At 42.2% G+C, this 16,454-nt stretch overlaps 1 protein-coding gene across 1 annotated transcript in view; it reads left to right on the forward strand.

The window, feature by feature from the left end:
* The window catches only part of LOC126481968 (L-lactate dehydrogenase-like), a 282,518-nt gene extending 273,855 nt beyond the window's left edge, over positions 1–8,663 (forward strand). The window contains exon 7 of the mRNA XM_050105932.1: positions 8,493–8,663. Coding sequence (XP_049961889.1) covers positions 8,493–8,663 — 171 coding nt within the window. The remainder of the gene's footprint in view (positions 1–8,492) is intronic.
* Positions 8,664–16,454: the final 7,791 nt, after the last annotated feature.

Below are 16,454 nucleotides of genomic sequence, written 5' to 3' on the forward strand. Positions count from 1 at the left end.
TCTGCTTGCACAGTTATTGAAAAATTGGAGGATCCATTACTTTGTCTTTAAGCGTTTGATTTGCTCGGTTCGGGTATCATCCAAGCCAGTCGATTTGCCATTTTGACTTTGTTTGATAGCCTTCTGTACTTCTTCCATGCTGAATGACGATGTAAGGTCATTACTCTCTTCTTGCTCTTCTCTTTGCAATTTCGGTTTTTGTGTTTTGTGTGTTGGCTTCCCGCTCATCAATAACTGATGTGCTATTTGATTAGCAGTGATACTATGATGTGTAATGGTCTTAGTCAGATTACTGTTTAGGAGTTTCAGAAGTCTCCAAGCTTTATGGCTGTCTCTTTTCAGATCCAAGTTTTCTATAGTTTTTGTCTCCCTTATAGAGGAAATAAGTTTGTTCCCTGCTTCCACAGTTGCTTCACTGAAAGGGTTTTCTTTATATATGTAGTTGTATTCTGCTAGTAGGATGGCTTGGTCTGAAGTAAGCCCAGGGATATAAGATGCCACTAGCAGCTGCACTTGTTAAGTAGACATCTGTTAATTTGTTTTGTATGTTTAACGTAACATAAAATAATTTACATATCCATTGATGTTATGATTCTATTCACTTTTCCTTTTCTTATCTAATACACATGGAACTAGGTTGGCTGAGTTAAAAGATGCTTTCTTCAAAACAAGTAATATCTCTTATTGATAGGCAACGATCGCTGTGGGGGTGAGAACCACCTACCTATCATACTACAGGAGATATGACGCCATTAACATTGAAATACGTGAAAAACTGCTGCGTTGTGGATGATGTTCAAATCTTGCACTTCTTTGCTTCTTACTCTATTCACACCATATTTCGCAGGGAGTATATCCACATATGATGCTGAATGAATATATCATGGTATGACACACAGTTCAAGAGATATGGTAACACGAACACTGATAATTGTGAAAAAGTGCTGCATCATGCATGAAATTTAATGCATTTATTCTTTACTGCTAAGACAGTCTTATAACTGAGTAAACTTAAGAGGAACAGTGTGTGGCCTATCCAGTGCATGTTAATTTTACACCATGCTTTTGTCCCACATATGAGAAGGCTTGTTTAATGTACAACAATGAAACCTCTATCAGACATTAAGTGCCTACTGTATGTTATACTGAACCTAAAAAATGTTTTTCTCATTTCTTTTTCCCAAAAAATTGTAGAAAAATCAAAGGTTCAAAATTTTGAATATTTTTCTTCTCTTATAATTTTATTTGGAAGAAAATAATATAAATTTTCACATTATTAAGGTTTCATAGTTGAAGATGGTTGTTATCTAGATGCACACTAAATTTCAATGAATTATCTTGAACAGTTCTTTATAAAGGATCTTTTCTAGTACAAAATGTTGTATCTGGGAAATCATATTTAAAGAAAATGAGCTGAGTCTGAACACTTACAGTCGATTTCGTCCTCTGCTGTCGCTATTGTGTCACGCAGCTTTGTTTTGCAACATCCAGATAACCATTTTTCATTTTTTACCAGTACTGCCAGTGATCTTCCAGCATCTTGTATTCTATTTTTGTCACAATGATGAAGACCTGAGACCATATTCTCAACAGGAACAACCCATATTTTTTGTAATACTGGACACTTGTAATATTTTAACTATATATGACAGTAGTATCTGTTCCCGAAAGAACAGTTACTGTTGATGACCATGCAGCTTTGCTGGACTGAAATGATAATTAAATGGGCACCCTAGCTGCAAACAGGCGTTGATAAACTTAAATGGGAACATGTTGAAAATGTGTCCCTGATTGGGACTCGAACCCAGGATCTCCTGGACACTCTGTCCATCTGAGCCACCGAGGATAGTGCGCCTGCAGGGACTTATCCCTTGCACGCTCCCAGTGAGACCCACATTCGCAACATGTCCACACCACTACATTCGTAGTGCGCCTAATAGATGTTTGCCCATCATACTCATTACTCATGGCAGATTAATCTACCAAGTCCCGTACAAGTTTGGGCACAGCATGTACATTCGCACAAGAAGGTCAATGGCCAGGAAGCGATATTTTAACTATATATGTCGGTAGTATCTGTTCCTGAAAGAACAGTTACCATTGATGACCATGCAGCTTTGGTGGAATGAAATGATAATTAATGTCCACAGTTGCAGATGAGAGTAGCATCAGAGACTATTATTTTTTTTATATTTGCATATCTGCAAACACAGTTTTTAGTAGATGACTCAAAATCAGGCTGTTAAATAAATCAATTGTTTGGATTTTGTGTTTGCCCATGCAAACACTTCCGCAGCAGCTCAGGCCAGTCACATCTCTATATATTGGCTTGATAGCACCAAGTAAAACTGCTGGAAAACTATGCTTAGGCGAATAAAATTTACATGACATAGACTTTCATCTTTAGAAGATTTAGAACTAAGCTGTCCAGAAAAATTTCTAACTACATTTCAGAAGATTCTATTATTCTGACTAAAAACATCCTGGCAGGGTCACCACTTTATGTAAGGTGCTGCCTAAGCCATTCGTGAACTTCTCTTTGAATAGTGTCCTTGTCTCTCTCCCCCCACCTAGATCTGCACGTGATAGATAGCTCCCATGAATACAGTTACCTACGCAAGGTGCATGCATCTGATGACTGTTAACTGTGATGTAACTACTATAACCAAATTAAGGTACCGTAATTGATAAGGAGAGGTTGTGTGTCAAATCTTACTGTCACAGAACATCCATGTCTGACTGGCAAACACGTGATGTTAACCAAAAAATAAAGGTGCTAAAAACAAATTTTCAGGAAAATATTTTGGAGAGAACAAACAAGATCTCAAAGAATCAAAGTCCATAAAAAATTTCTATGATTCGAACCACTATCATTTATTGGTACGCTTAAGTAAATCACTCATATCTGGCAGTGCTTTTGATAGATTTTTAACTGTGAAGCGCAAACAGCTGTAAGTAAAAGCATACTCGTCTATAGAACTATGAAAAGGCATTGCCTTACACACTTTAGCAAAATCGTGTTGTGGACACTTGAAGCGTCTGCACTTATACATTTGTATATTATGCATATTTCATTGTATGGCTATTTCATAATTGCAGAGCTCTCACGAATACATGGTAATGAGATTATTTCAATATTAAGCTATACACAAACACAGTTCTTCTTTGTATCCGTTTCTAATACAAAATGGCAAAATTAATACCTGTGGAATGCTGGGTTTGTAAGCTAGCTATAAATATTTTTACATATTCTTCGCTTAAGCAAATACTCCAGATAACACTCTATCCTAGATATTGCATCCATACGAACCGATTAAAACATGTAACAAAGTCATCTGGAATCGACACGAAGGCACTGTGACAGTTGTGGCTGAAGGGAAGAATGCCGAAAATGAAAAAAAAAAAAAATTTAGAACTACTCTCCTACAGGAGTAAGAGTACTCTGGATTACGTTTTTAACTTAACACTTCAATGAGCGAAAATATGCAGTTGTTTGGACATTGGAGGTCTATAGTGTAAATACTTTCTCAGCCATCCAGATTTTGATTTTTCGTGGTTTCCCAAAACTGATTAACGCATATCTGAGATTGGTTGCTCTGAAAGGGACACGGCTGCTTTACTACTGCCTGCTTGCCCAATCCGAGGTACTTCTCTGCCCATCACGACATCGTTGTCAATGAGCTGCTAAACTCTAATATTATTTCACTTCTGTAAGTAAATATTATTCATGCATTGCGCTTATATTCCAGTTCTCACTGGTGAGTCTGAGCTCGGAGACTGCCTTGGCTGTTCTGTGGTTTGCCCCATTCATGTCCTCAAGATCTGATTACCAAAGGAATCTATGACGCAGAGGTGCGCCCGATATTGAGGGACTGGAGCAAATATGAGTTCAAGCTAAAAATCTTTTCTTCTACACTAGGAGAATATTTCATACTGAATATAATGATGGCTCACAAACACACTTCCGGAAAAGTGTTGTAAATGGTTTTTAGTGGACACATGTTTACTGGAACGTTTTTGCTTCTGTTATCGTATAGTTTCACCTGTGTGTTAGTTTTCGACAGTAATTATTGTATATCATGTACATAGTTTGATACAGTTACTTGACTTCAGATAAGTAGCTACATTGCCTGGCAAAAAATGTGAAGCACCCAGAGGGCGAGCAGGAAACAGAATCAAACACCAAGGATTGAGAGTTTATGTGGTGTTGTCATGATTACCAAATCGATTAAAACTTACAAAGAACTTGGCAGTACGATCCCACGTATCAAAATGAAGTTGCAATCCCTCTGCCCTGGATGGATGAACTGCTTATGTTGAGAAGGGTGTCATAAAGCCATTGTATCTGGTCCTGAATCAAGCTGACCCCAAATGCTGTAATTGGTTTTAAGTATTCTGGATACTGACAGTGGGACGTACACTGCTGGCCACCGTAAATGCAACACCCTGAAGGAAGCATCCGAATCAAGTGAAATTTACACCATGGGTTTGCAGCAATGAGATATGCAACTGATTAGAATTTCAGCGCAGACGCACATCCCGCGCGCCTGTGGCGCCACCTCATAGCGTCATTTAAGGCTTGGCGATTTCGACGAGTGTACGTTCGGCACGTGTGTTTACCTTGTGGTTGTTTCACAAGACGATCAGTTATGCCTCGTAGACAACAGCGAACATCTTTTGATCAAGTATCCGAGTTCGACAGAGGAAGGATAGTGGCTTACCGAGATTGTGGATTATCATACAGAGAAATCGCTAGTCGTGTTGGACGAAACCAAACAACTGTAATGCGGATATGTGACCGTTGGATGCAGGAGGGTACGACGGACCGACGTGGTCGATCGCATTCACCTCGGTGCACCACTGCACGTGCTGATAGGCAAATTGTGCGCATGGCAGTGACGGATCGCTCAGTGACATCCCGAACCATAGCACAGCACATTGCGTCTGTAACGCATCATCCAGTATCTGCGCGTACCATTAGACGCCGTTTACAACAGAGTGGTCTGTCCGCAAGACGTCCATTGCTTCGTCTACCATTGACGCAGAACCACAGACGTCTCCGTTGCCAATGGTGTGATGACAGACGGATGTGGACGGCAGAATGGAATGACGTAGTCTTTACTGACGAGGCACGCTTCTGTCTGCAGTACCACGATGGTCGGATTCGAGTGTGGAGACACCGTGGAGAGAGGATGCTGGACAGCTGCATTATGCACCGCCACACTGGTCTTGCACCGGATATTATGGTATGGGGCGGTATTGGATATTACTCTCGCACGCCTCTAGTACGCATTGCCGGTACTTTAAATAGCCGGCGCTACATATCCGAGGTGCTGGAGCCAGTTGTTCTTCCTTACCTTTAGGGCTCGGCCACAGCCATATTTCAACAGGATAATGCGCGACCACACGTGGCAAGCATTGTCCAAAGGTTCTTCGTCAATAACCAGATTGAATTGCTTCCCTGGCCGGCTCGCTCTCCGGATCTTTCGCCGATAGAAAACATGTGGTCCATGGTTGCTCAACGAGTGACCCAGATTACATCCCCAGCTGCCACACCAGATGATCTTTGGAAACGTATGGAAGCTGCTTGGGCTGCTGTACCCCAGGAACACATCCAACGTCTCTTTGACCCAATGCCGAGACGTGTGGCAGCGGTGATCTCCAACAATGGCGGCTACTCTGGCTACTGATTCTGGCAGGAACCACATGTCACAGACGTCTGTAAACGTAATCATTTGATACTTGGTCAACATGTTATCTACAAAATAAATCTTGTTGTGCTACCTCTTGTGTTTTTTGGTGTTGCATTTACGGTGGCCAGCAGTGTAGTTATGTCCCAGCTGATACCACTCATGCTCTTATCAGGGACAGATCTGGGGATCTTACTGGCCGCGGGAGTAACTTAGCATCACGTGACAGTTCACAGGGACACGTGCCAGGTGTGAAGGAGCACTGTCCTGTAGAAAACTGAGATCACAGTACAACTGTAGGAGAGGTAACACATTAGGACGCAGGATATCCATGATGTACCATAGTGCCATAAGAGTTCCGTCAACCCCTACCAGCCGTGATCTGAAACCGTACCTAATGGGTCCCTACACCATGAGCCAGGAATAACATCGCAATGCCTCTCCTAAACATGGTAAGAACTGTGCCTCTCCCCAGGTCGCCACCGTTTACAGCAATGGCTGTCACCTGGGATAACGCAGAACCACGATTCATCGCTGAACATAATATGACGCCGTTCATCAGCAGTCTGTTTTCCGATCAAGGCACTGCTACATATGTGGCTGTTTATATTTTAGTGTTCTACATATACATGAATACTCTGCAAGCCACCTGACGGTGTGTGGTGGAGGGTACAGCTGGCATAACTAATTGGTCCCCTCTTCCTGTTCCAATCGTGAATGACTCGGGTGTGGGGGGGGGGGGGAGGGGGGAGGGGAGATTGATTGTCGGTAAGCCTCTGTATTAGCTCTAATTGCTCGACCTTTTTCCGTCGTGGACATTTCGCGAGGTGTATGTGGGAGGAAGTAATATATTGTCCGACTCTTCCAGGGAAGTACTCTCGAAATTTCAATCATAAATCTCTCCATGATGTATAACGCTTCTCTTGTAGCACCTGAAACTGGAGCTGATTGAGCATCTTTGTAACGCTCTCGCGCCTCGTGATGACTGGGTGTTGTGTGATGTCCTTAGGTTAGTTAGGTTTAAGTAGTTCTAAGTTCTAGGGGACTGATGACCATAGATGTTAAGTTCCATAGTGCTCAGAGCCAACACTCTCGCGCCGACCAAATAATCTCGTGACGAAACGCGCCGCTCTTCGTCTGATATTCACTATCTCTTCTATCAGTCCTACGTGGTAAAGGTACCAGAATGATCGGTCAAACATATCTCATGTAAGGCACTTCTTTCATTGATCGGCTACGTTTAATTAAGATTTTTCCTACGAATCTCAGTCTGGCATCTCTTTTTTCTGCTATTTGTTTTATGTGGTCGTTCCACTTAAGGTCGATCAGGGTAGTTACTCCTAGATGTTGGAATGTGGATGACTCCAGCAATTTGCCGTTAACAGCGTATTTGTACTGTAGTGGATTTCTTTGCCTATGTAAGCGCAATATGTTATATTTATTGACGATCAGGGTGAACTGCTAAAGCCTACATCACTCATCAATGCTGTATAGGTCACCCTGCAAATCGACATTGTCTTCCGGCGTTGCCGTCCGCTGTGGCCGAGCGGTTCTAGGTGCTTCAATCCGGAACCGCGCTGCTGCTACGGTCGCAGGTTCGAATCCTGCCTCGAGCATGGATGTGTGTGATGATGTCCTTAGGCTAGTTAGGTTTAAGTAGTTCTAAGTCTAGGGGACTGATTACCTCAGATGTTAAGTCCCATAGTGCTCAGAGGCGTTTGAAGCACTTTTTTCTCCCGGCGTTGCTACTTTCTTGTAGACAACTGCATCATCTGTGAAGTCTTAAAGAGCATCTGGCGCTTTCTCTTGGATTATTTACATACATTGTGAATAGTAACGGTCCTACCATACTACCTTGGGATACTCCCGAAATTACCTTTAGATCTGTAGGTTTTGTTCCGTTAAAGCGACGTTTTAAGTTGTATCTCCAAGGAAGCCCTGACTCCAGTCGCAAATCTGGCCCGATACTCGGTAAGGTCGTATTTTTTTCACTCAACGGCAATGTGGGACGGTGCAAATGCCTTTCTGAAATCCAGGAACTCGGCATCAAACTGAGCACCGAAAGTGAGCATAGAGGTTGTCCTGTACCACGGCCTGCTGGATCCCCTTCTGGAATTTTTTGTGTGGGAAGAGATGCGCAACCTTATTTACGCAACTCCTGTTGCCTCAGAAGAGGATCTGATTGCCCGGATAGTAGCAGCAGCAGGAACAATTCAGGATACTCCTGGAGTTTTTGTCCTTTGTTTACGTGTCAATGGAGGCATTCTTGAAAATCTACTGTAATTGAAATTGGATTGTGTTAATGTGTTGTCTCTTGGTTATAAAAAAATGGAAAAGTGTTTGTTGGTTTAATTAATTTGCCGCCAGAGAAATCTTCCTCTACCGGTTTAAATACTCCTCTTAGGAAAAAATGACATTAAGGAAAAATATTTGTTTTGATGTCCCCTACAACCTCCGAGAGTTTGTCGGTTTAAATATTTTTCACCCTGTGTAACCTAACAGACCCGATAACAAAATTAAACACGCACAACACTAATGCCCCCTGGTGGCCGTTCTATCAGTTACAAAGAATTACAGCTATAATCATTCACATACCTGCAGTTGGTGCGTACGTTTACGATGTTACATTGATATCCGACTACGCTTCTAAGTGCTTCACTTTTTTGTCTGGCAGTACGTTTGTCGCACCGTACATGACGTATCTACTGACAAAAGTGTACAAAAAATGTAATAAACATTGAAATACACTGTAATAGCATTACGCAGTGTATTTCAATAGATATGTGATGGTGAATGTTGCAGGGTTGCCAGCACGGGCGAGACCGCGAGGTGTTTCTGTCGCTGCCGTGCGTGGTGGGCGAGACAGGCATCACGCACATCGTCAAGCAGCCGCTTACGGAGACGGAGAAGAAGCAGTTGCACGATTCCGCCACCATCATGCACGAAGTGCAGGAGGGGCTCGACCTCTCCTGAGCGTCGCTCACTCTGTACAGTTGCCGTGAACTCTCATTAATAACACCTACTGTGCAATAGCTTGTTCCTTCAATTCTTTCTTTTAGAAAGTTTTCGGGCTGACCACACCATACAGTCGGACTTGTTAAAGCAAGCAGGCAAGCCAGTCATTGTCGAGGGCGCTGTCTGCGCTCCCCTACTGGTACTGTACACGATCCCACATTGCGACACAAGAAACAAACGAATAAAATAAAGGAAAAATAAAAGTACGCAAATGTGGAGCCAAGCATACAGTGGCATTCCGCCAAAAAGTCATGAATTAATGTTCAACGACCAACACTGCAAAATCAGATGAAAAGTGGTTGCTGTATTCTTCCTAGCGCGACGAACCTCATACAAGCCATTGCGAAAGAAGTGATGCTGAGCACCAGATTAAGAATAAGGGACTGCCCAATGATGCAAAGTTTCCTCGTCCGTCGGAATAACACACCAGTATGTGAAGCTTTCAAAATACCACCTTCAGTACAACTTCTTTTAACTACGACGGACGTTCAGTAAGTAATACAACACTTTTTTTCTGGAAGCAAGTTGGTTTTATTTAGGATTCCAACCTCCATATTATTTCCCTTCTTTTGCTACAAAGCCATATTTTTCAACGTAATCTCGGTTCAGTGTGACGGCCTTAACGCTCCGTTGCCGGAGGGCCTGCTTTCCCACATGGTACCACTGTACTGGTGGACGTGAGAGCCAACGTCTTGCAGCATCAATATCATCCCCATCATCCACGTACTGCTTCCCGCGGACTGCATTCTTCATTGGGCCAAACAAATGGAAGTCGGAAGGTGTGAGATCTGGACTACGTGCTGGATGAGGAGGAACAGTCCAATGAAGTTCTGTGAGCTCCTCTCGGATGCGCAGACTTCTGTGAGTCCTTGCGTTGTCTGGAGAAGAAGTTCGTTTGCATTTTTGTGGCGACGGACACGGTGAAGTCGTTTTTCCATCAATGCAGGAGTCGCAGCTATGTGCGCCCGGCCGGCACGACGGAGATGGGGCATCTTTGCGCAACCTTTTTCCGACGATGACCGGCGCCTTGCACATCGACTCATCGTGCTTTTTTTCACTGCTGCTTCTCCGTAGACATTCTGTAGCCGCCTAAAAATATCTGCGATGCTTCGGATTTCCGCCAAAAGAAACTCAATGACAGCTCTTTGCTTGGTAGCACCACTGTTACAGACGCCATGTTAAAGGCTACGCTAGCGCCGCCACCTATCGGAACTTCATGAAACTATAGGGACTGAAGCGGGAATATTTCACGATGTCCCACAATGAATTCCACATTTTTTCAATTCAAACTGGCCGAGAAAAAATCGTTCGTATACCTATTGAACGCTTCTCGTATATGTGTTTCATGTGCAGATACAATGGCAAACCTCAGCTTGTGTAGAGACCTGTGCACCACCCGAGGTGACAATGGAAACTTTCTCACGTGCATTAAAAAATTTTATTAACTGTCGCTAATCCTACATAAGGTGTTGAGAAGTGGATATCATTGAGCTCGGAGTTGATGTCTTGGTCCCTGTTTTATATTAAGCGGACAGCCATCCACAAATACGACCGAGCATGTTAGGTCAACTGATTTTCCTTCCAATAAACAGCATCTCAAGTTAGAAACAGTGTAGTTTTCTTCTACTATGAAATTGCTGGTGCGTGTGTAGACACTAAAGAGTCAGGAGATTTTTCCGATACCCCAATTTTTATCGAAAGATAATTAACCTTTTAAGTATGCTTTAAAAAATAATGGACTATACTAGTGTAGCTTGTAGTTACACTAAACTCACCACTAATTAACCACCCATCGTAGAAGCAGTGAGCGGAATGTTTCAAATGTCCTAGTTGGATTTTTATATATGGCACAGTAACTGGTCAGTGGTGAGCTACACATTTCGACAAAGCTAGACGTATTAATGAAAACTTCTGAGAATGGACGCTGTTATAACCACGATATATGTATGGTGATTTATAATAAGAGCACTGATGACCATGCTGTTGAGCGCCCTAAATCTAGCTAATATCGTAACCTAGCTTCAAAACCACAAAACGAACATAAATGGAAAACAAATTTAATACGGTACTGACTGTAAGTAATCGTTAAAAATTTAAAATCATAATTTTTATGGTGTTTTGCGATATTGGTAGAATAAGATCACTTGCTATTAACTCAAATGTTTGAGGGCTATAAGAAAAGTAACTTCGATTTTCTTACGACTCGGAAAGCATGGAGGGAATGAAATAGTCGGTAGACTGGATCTTTGAATACACCAGTCTTCTTGTACCTGCCTTAGTTGGAGTTTCGCTCTGCTTCTCGTTCGCAAAGTGGAATCGCTTCAGATGACCAATGCTATTGAAAAAACAAATGCAAAATTCTTTCTGTAATAGGGATTTTAGTATCGTATGAATCTTGTCGTTCTCGCGAAAGCTGTGCGTTTCATGAACAGAATGTGATGAGTAAAGCTAGTTTGTGTCAGGCGCATTTTCATTTAGGAGTGGAAGGATAAATATTCATGATGAAGGTGGACGTGGCAGTACTTCTGTAGTTAGCACGTAACTGATGCAGAAAATTGCCATAAAAAGTCAGGACATTCGGCGTTTAACAATATATAAATTGTCGGACAGATTTCTCGGACTGTTTTGCACGAGATCGTGGATAAAACATTAGAATGATTCTAGCTTTATGCTCAATGGATGCCTAAATTCCTTTCCTAGAACCAGAAAGCACAACGAATCATTTCTGCTCTGGACTGTATTTTTTGTGTGTCTACTGAACGGATTCGTGACTACAATGAGACACGGATTTCCTATGCTAACATTGAGACAAAACAGCTGTCAATCGTGACGGTTCAAAGTACCTCTACATCAGCCCAAAAAAGCCCCGACAAACACGATTAGCCGGAGACGTTAAGGCCAACGTTTTTTGGGAAGCTGAACGGATTTCGATTGCGAATTTTTTGGAACGTGAAACCGGCAATCAATAATTCTGAATTCTACTGTCAGACATCTAGAAAATTTAGATAAACCATCAAAAGAAAAGGAATACCAGTTTCTTAACTGATGGTGTCGTGGTTTTGCACGAGAATGTTCGGCCGCACACAGCCGGTCAAATACAAGAATTGGTGCATCATTTCGAATGAGGCGTTTTTGAACACCCACTCTATAGCTAGCTTACTTTCAAGCGATATTCAGAGTTTCATGCGAGCCAGAAAGTTCACTGGTTGTTAACGTCTTCATTTCAACGAAGTGTCTGTAAGACGCTGTTAGATGCTAGCTGCAATCGCATGCGGTATACATTTAGCTGACTAATTGCCACGGGATGGCGACACGTACATATACAGACGGCGCTAGTATCACCGATACTTGGTATAAATGGGCAGTGCATTGGCGGAGTTGTCATTTGTACTTCGGTGATTCGTGTGAAAAGGTCTCCGACGTGATTATGGCCGCACTACGGGAATCAACAGACTTTGAAATTGGAATGATAGTTGACGCTAGACTTATGGGACGTTTCATTTCGGAAATTGTTCGGGAATTCAGTACTCCAAGATCCACAGTGTAACGAGTGTGCTGAAAATACCGAATTTCAGGCATAACTTCTCACCACGGACAACGCAATGGCCGACGGCCTTCACTTAATGACCGATGGCAGCGGCGTTTGCGTAGAGTTGTCAGTGCTAACAGACAAGCAGCACTGCGTGAATTACTCACCGACATCAATGTGCAACGTACGACTAACGTGTCTATTATTATAGTGCAGAGAAATTTGGTGCTAATGGGCTATGACAACGTATGACCGTTGCGAGTGCCTTTGCTAATAACACGACATGGCGTGCAGTGTCTCTCCTGGGCTTGTGACGATATCAGTTGGACCCTAGACGAATGTAAGACCTTTGCTGGTCAGTTGAGTCCCGATTTCGGATGGTAAGAGCTGGTTCAAATGTGGCACAGAACCCACGAAGCCGTTGACCCAACTTGTCAACAAGGCACTGTGCAAGATGGTGGTGGTTCCGTAATCGTGTGGGCTGTGTTTCCATGGAATGGACTGGGTCCTCTGGTCCAACTGAACCGATCATCGACTGGAAATAGTTATATTCGGTTACCTTGAGACCATTTGCAGCCATTCATGGACCTCATGTTCCCAAACAACGATGGAATTTTGTATGGATGGCATTGCGCCATGTCACCGGGCCACAGTTGTTCGTGGTTGGTTTTAATGACATACTGGACAATTCCAGCAAATGATTTGGCCACCCAGATCGCCCTACATGAACAACATTGATCAAAAATGGTTCAAATGGCTCTGAGCACTATGGGACTTAACATCTGTGGTCATCAGTCCCCTAGAACTTAGAACTACTTAAACCTAACTAACCTAAGGACATCACACACATCCATGCCCGAGGCAGGATTCGAACCTGCGACCGTAGCAGTCGCGCGGTTCCGGACTGAGTGCCTAGAACCGCTAGACCACCACGGCCGGCAACATTGATCATTTATGGGACATAATCGAGAAGTCATTTCGTGGTCAGATTCTTGCAGCGGCAATACTTTCACAGTTGTAGATGCAGCATGGCTCAGTCTTTCTGCAGGGGACTTCCAACGTCTTGTTGAGCCTATGTCATGTGTCGATCTGCTGTACCAAGAGGTATCCCACTACTTTCGTCACTTTGGTGTAACTTTTTTTTGTTTCTTGGGAGAGTGTGTCATCTAGTTGAGAGCTGTTATAAACAGATAAATGAGAATTGCGATTGTGTGGAAAAGTAATATAAAGATGTAGATTTAAGATTCCCCTAGTCAATTTTCGTTAGCTGTTTCAGTGCTTTATCAAACAAACGTTGCATTTAGGATAACGCCAACTCAGACATGATTGTGGCTGTCCTGAAGAATACTCTATGTGACGTCCTGTATATGAGCTGCACGAACATTACCCTGCAGTTATAACAATAATGGTTTTCTCTATATTTTAACCAACATATCATGGTAGTTTTGTAGATGTGGGTTCCACTTCCCTGAGGACTGTGGTTGTGCATGTCACTCAAGATTTTAATTAAATTATATTTTGAAATTGACATACCAATAGAAGCAGTATGTTAGAAAGGAAGATTAGGGTTTAACGTCCCGTCGACATCGAAGTCGTTAGAGAAGGAGCATATGCGCGGAATGTGTCAAGGACAGGGAAGGAAATCAGCCGTGCACTTTCAAAGGAATCATTTAGGCATTTGCCAGGAGCGATTTAGGGAAAGCACGGAGAACCTAAATCTGGATGGCCGTTCCTGGATTTTAACCGTCGTCCTCCCGAATGCGCATCCAGTGTGCTAACCACTGTGTCACCTTGCCCGGTATTTGAATGCATGAGAGAAGCAGACGTGTTTAGTGACGAGTTCAATGACGCATAAAATTGACGCTCACGGTAAAACAGGCCATGTTCGTTGTCTAGTGTTAAGCGAAGACCAATTCATGGAAAACGTATACGGAATTGTTCGCAGAAGAATTTAAAGACTGTAAGTATTTTGGCAAAATCTCCAACAAAGTGAGCAACACCAAGTTATTGGCAAAATTGTGCGAAGTAATCTCTGTAGCGAATATAAAACCGTAACTATCTAAAAAGAGTTCGAATACCAGCAAACATAGCTCTTGTGAAGGAACACCTTGAACCAAGTCGGACGAAATTTCACACATTTTATCTGTGCAGGTGGGAATGAAGAGGTTGTCATGCCGAAACATTATCGAAGATGACTAGCATTTGTACTGTATTGTGCATGAGTTAAAGAGTACAGCCGAACTCTGTGACTTCTGCCGGTGATTTCTGAGTGAAGTGGAATCAGAACTTTTGGATCCTCAGTTTTTCTTTTCTTCACATAAGGCCTGGTGCAGTCAGCACACGCACTATTATGTGTCAGAAAATCGCCTTCAGTGCTTTGAACAGCCGTTGCATAGTTTCAAGATGGTTGTTTGACACACAATATCTAGTGTCTGCATATTTCACCAAACTGTTAACGCAAATCGTTGCGTCCAGAAACTGTTTAAACTAAATGTTGATCAAATTACAGATTATATGAACAACTATATGAATATTTTCCTCAAGACGGAGCAACAGCGCACACCACCTTGAGATCTCTGTCACGAGTGTATGAGGTGTTCGATGAGGAGAGGGAAATATACAAAGGTAGAGTACTGTCCTGATTATCTCCATCGCCTGATCTCTTTCACTGTGATTCTTATCTGTGGTGCAAATTGAAGGGTTAGGTGTACTCAAACAATCCTTACACACTGAGAGAGCTATAGCAGAACACTGTAAACATTATCGCAGCAAATCTTGAGACAGAGGTGCTACGCGTGTCTCACAGTCTGATAAATCGGACACGATGCTACATCGAAGTCAATTGTAGCCTTTTCTAGCATCTTCTGTGATGTTCACTAAGAAGGGCCAATTCCGTGTCAGTCTTACTGTAAATATTTTCCGGGCCAATTTCCTTTTTGCCCACCCAGTATAAGGTTAATATGTCTACGGACATTTTATACTATTCCTCCATTCTCGGTGTCAGGTTCAAGTGTACCTCAAATGTGTGGGATCCGTACCAGAAAGGACTGACAGGAGATACTGAAAGTATACAAGAGGAGGTAGCACGAATGGAGCAGTGTTTGACTTACGTGGAAGAGTCACTAAAACGCTGAAAAACCTGGACTAGCAGATGTTTGTGAGTTGGATTTCGCAGTTTAGTAGATGTTTATTTACGAAGTTTCAAAAACCAGTATTAAGTGAGGAATCTAGGAACATACTACAGCCGCTTATGTACCGCTCCTTTAGTTATCATGAAGACAACAAAAAATTAATTATAGTGTTCACGGAGCCATTTAAAAGCAGTCATTCTTCGCCTGACACGTATGTACTAAATAGAACAGGAGGAAACCTGAACCATGGCTCAATGTGGAATACCTTCTGCCATGCACTTCACAGTCGGTTTCAGAGTATAGTTGTAGATGTTGATGAAGTAGAAAGCGTTCAGATTTTAGGGCTACAAGCAGACAGAACCCAATTGGAAGACCTGCGTAGTAAACATATTGAAACACTTTGTTTAGCTACATTTGCTTTACAATCAGTCAGGGTAACATTATACCACTTTTTACCGTTTTTAGAAAATAAATTACACATAGCAACAGACACTGTAACATTTTACGTCTATAGTTAATGAGTGCTTGGAAACGTGAAAATGAACACCAACTATTCCCTATTAAAGTAAAATTTTAATTTTATTGCTGGTAAAAGGTTACACTGTCATTCAGTATAACCTTTATACCAGTCTTAAAAAACAAAATTTTTTCCCTGTATCTAATGCTCTGGGTAAATATAGATTTTGCCAGAAGGAAATCAGGTATAAACAAGAAATAAAAACAAACAGCGCTAATTCAGTACTGCAGACTGACCCAGAGATATCAAGATATTTGTACGTATCTGGCACTGTTCAACTTAAATCTCTGACGCCAGAAGCTCTCTTTACTGCCAATACGATTAAAGGATAATCATGAGCCTAAGAGCTTCTAGTAAGTTGGAAGACAAAAGAGTAACTAGAAATCACAAAGATTATGAGACTGTTACTTTTAGTACAAAATAATACAAATAGGTAGAGGAGCAACCATTTTAAATGGATGTGGTAAGTGGCAGAAATATACCTTGGCTGGTAAGAAGTTGCCCTGACTGACTGTACGCGTGGCTATAGACACAAAAAAATTGATAAGTAAACGCTCTAGTATGTTATACAT

Source organism: Schistocerca serialis, chromosome 5 (genome assembly GCF_023864345.2).
Source record: "Schistocerca serialis cubense isolate TAMUIC-IGC-003099 chromosome 5, iqSchSeri2.2, whole genome shotgun sequence".
Classification (NCBI taxonomy): Eukaryota; Metazoa; Arthropoda; class Insecta; order Orthoptera; family Acrididae; genus Schistocerca; species Schistocerca serialis.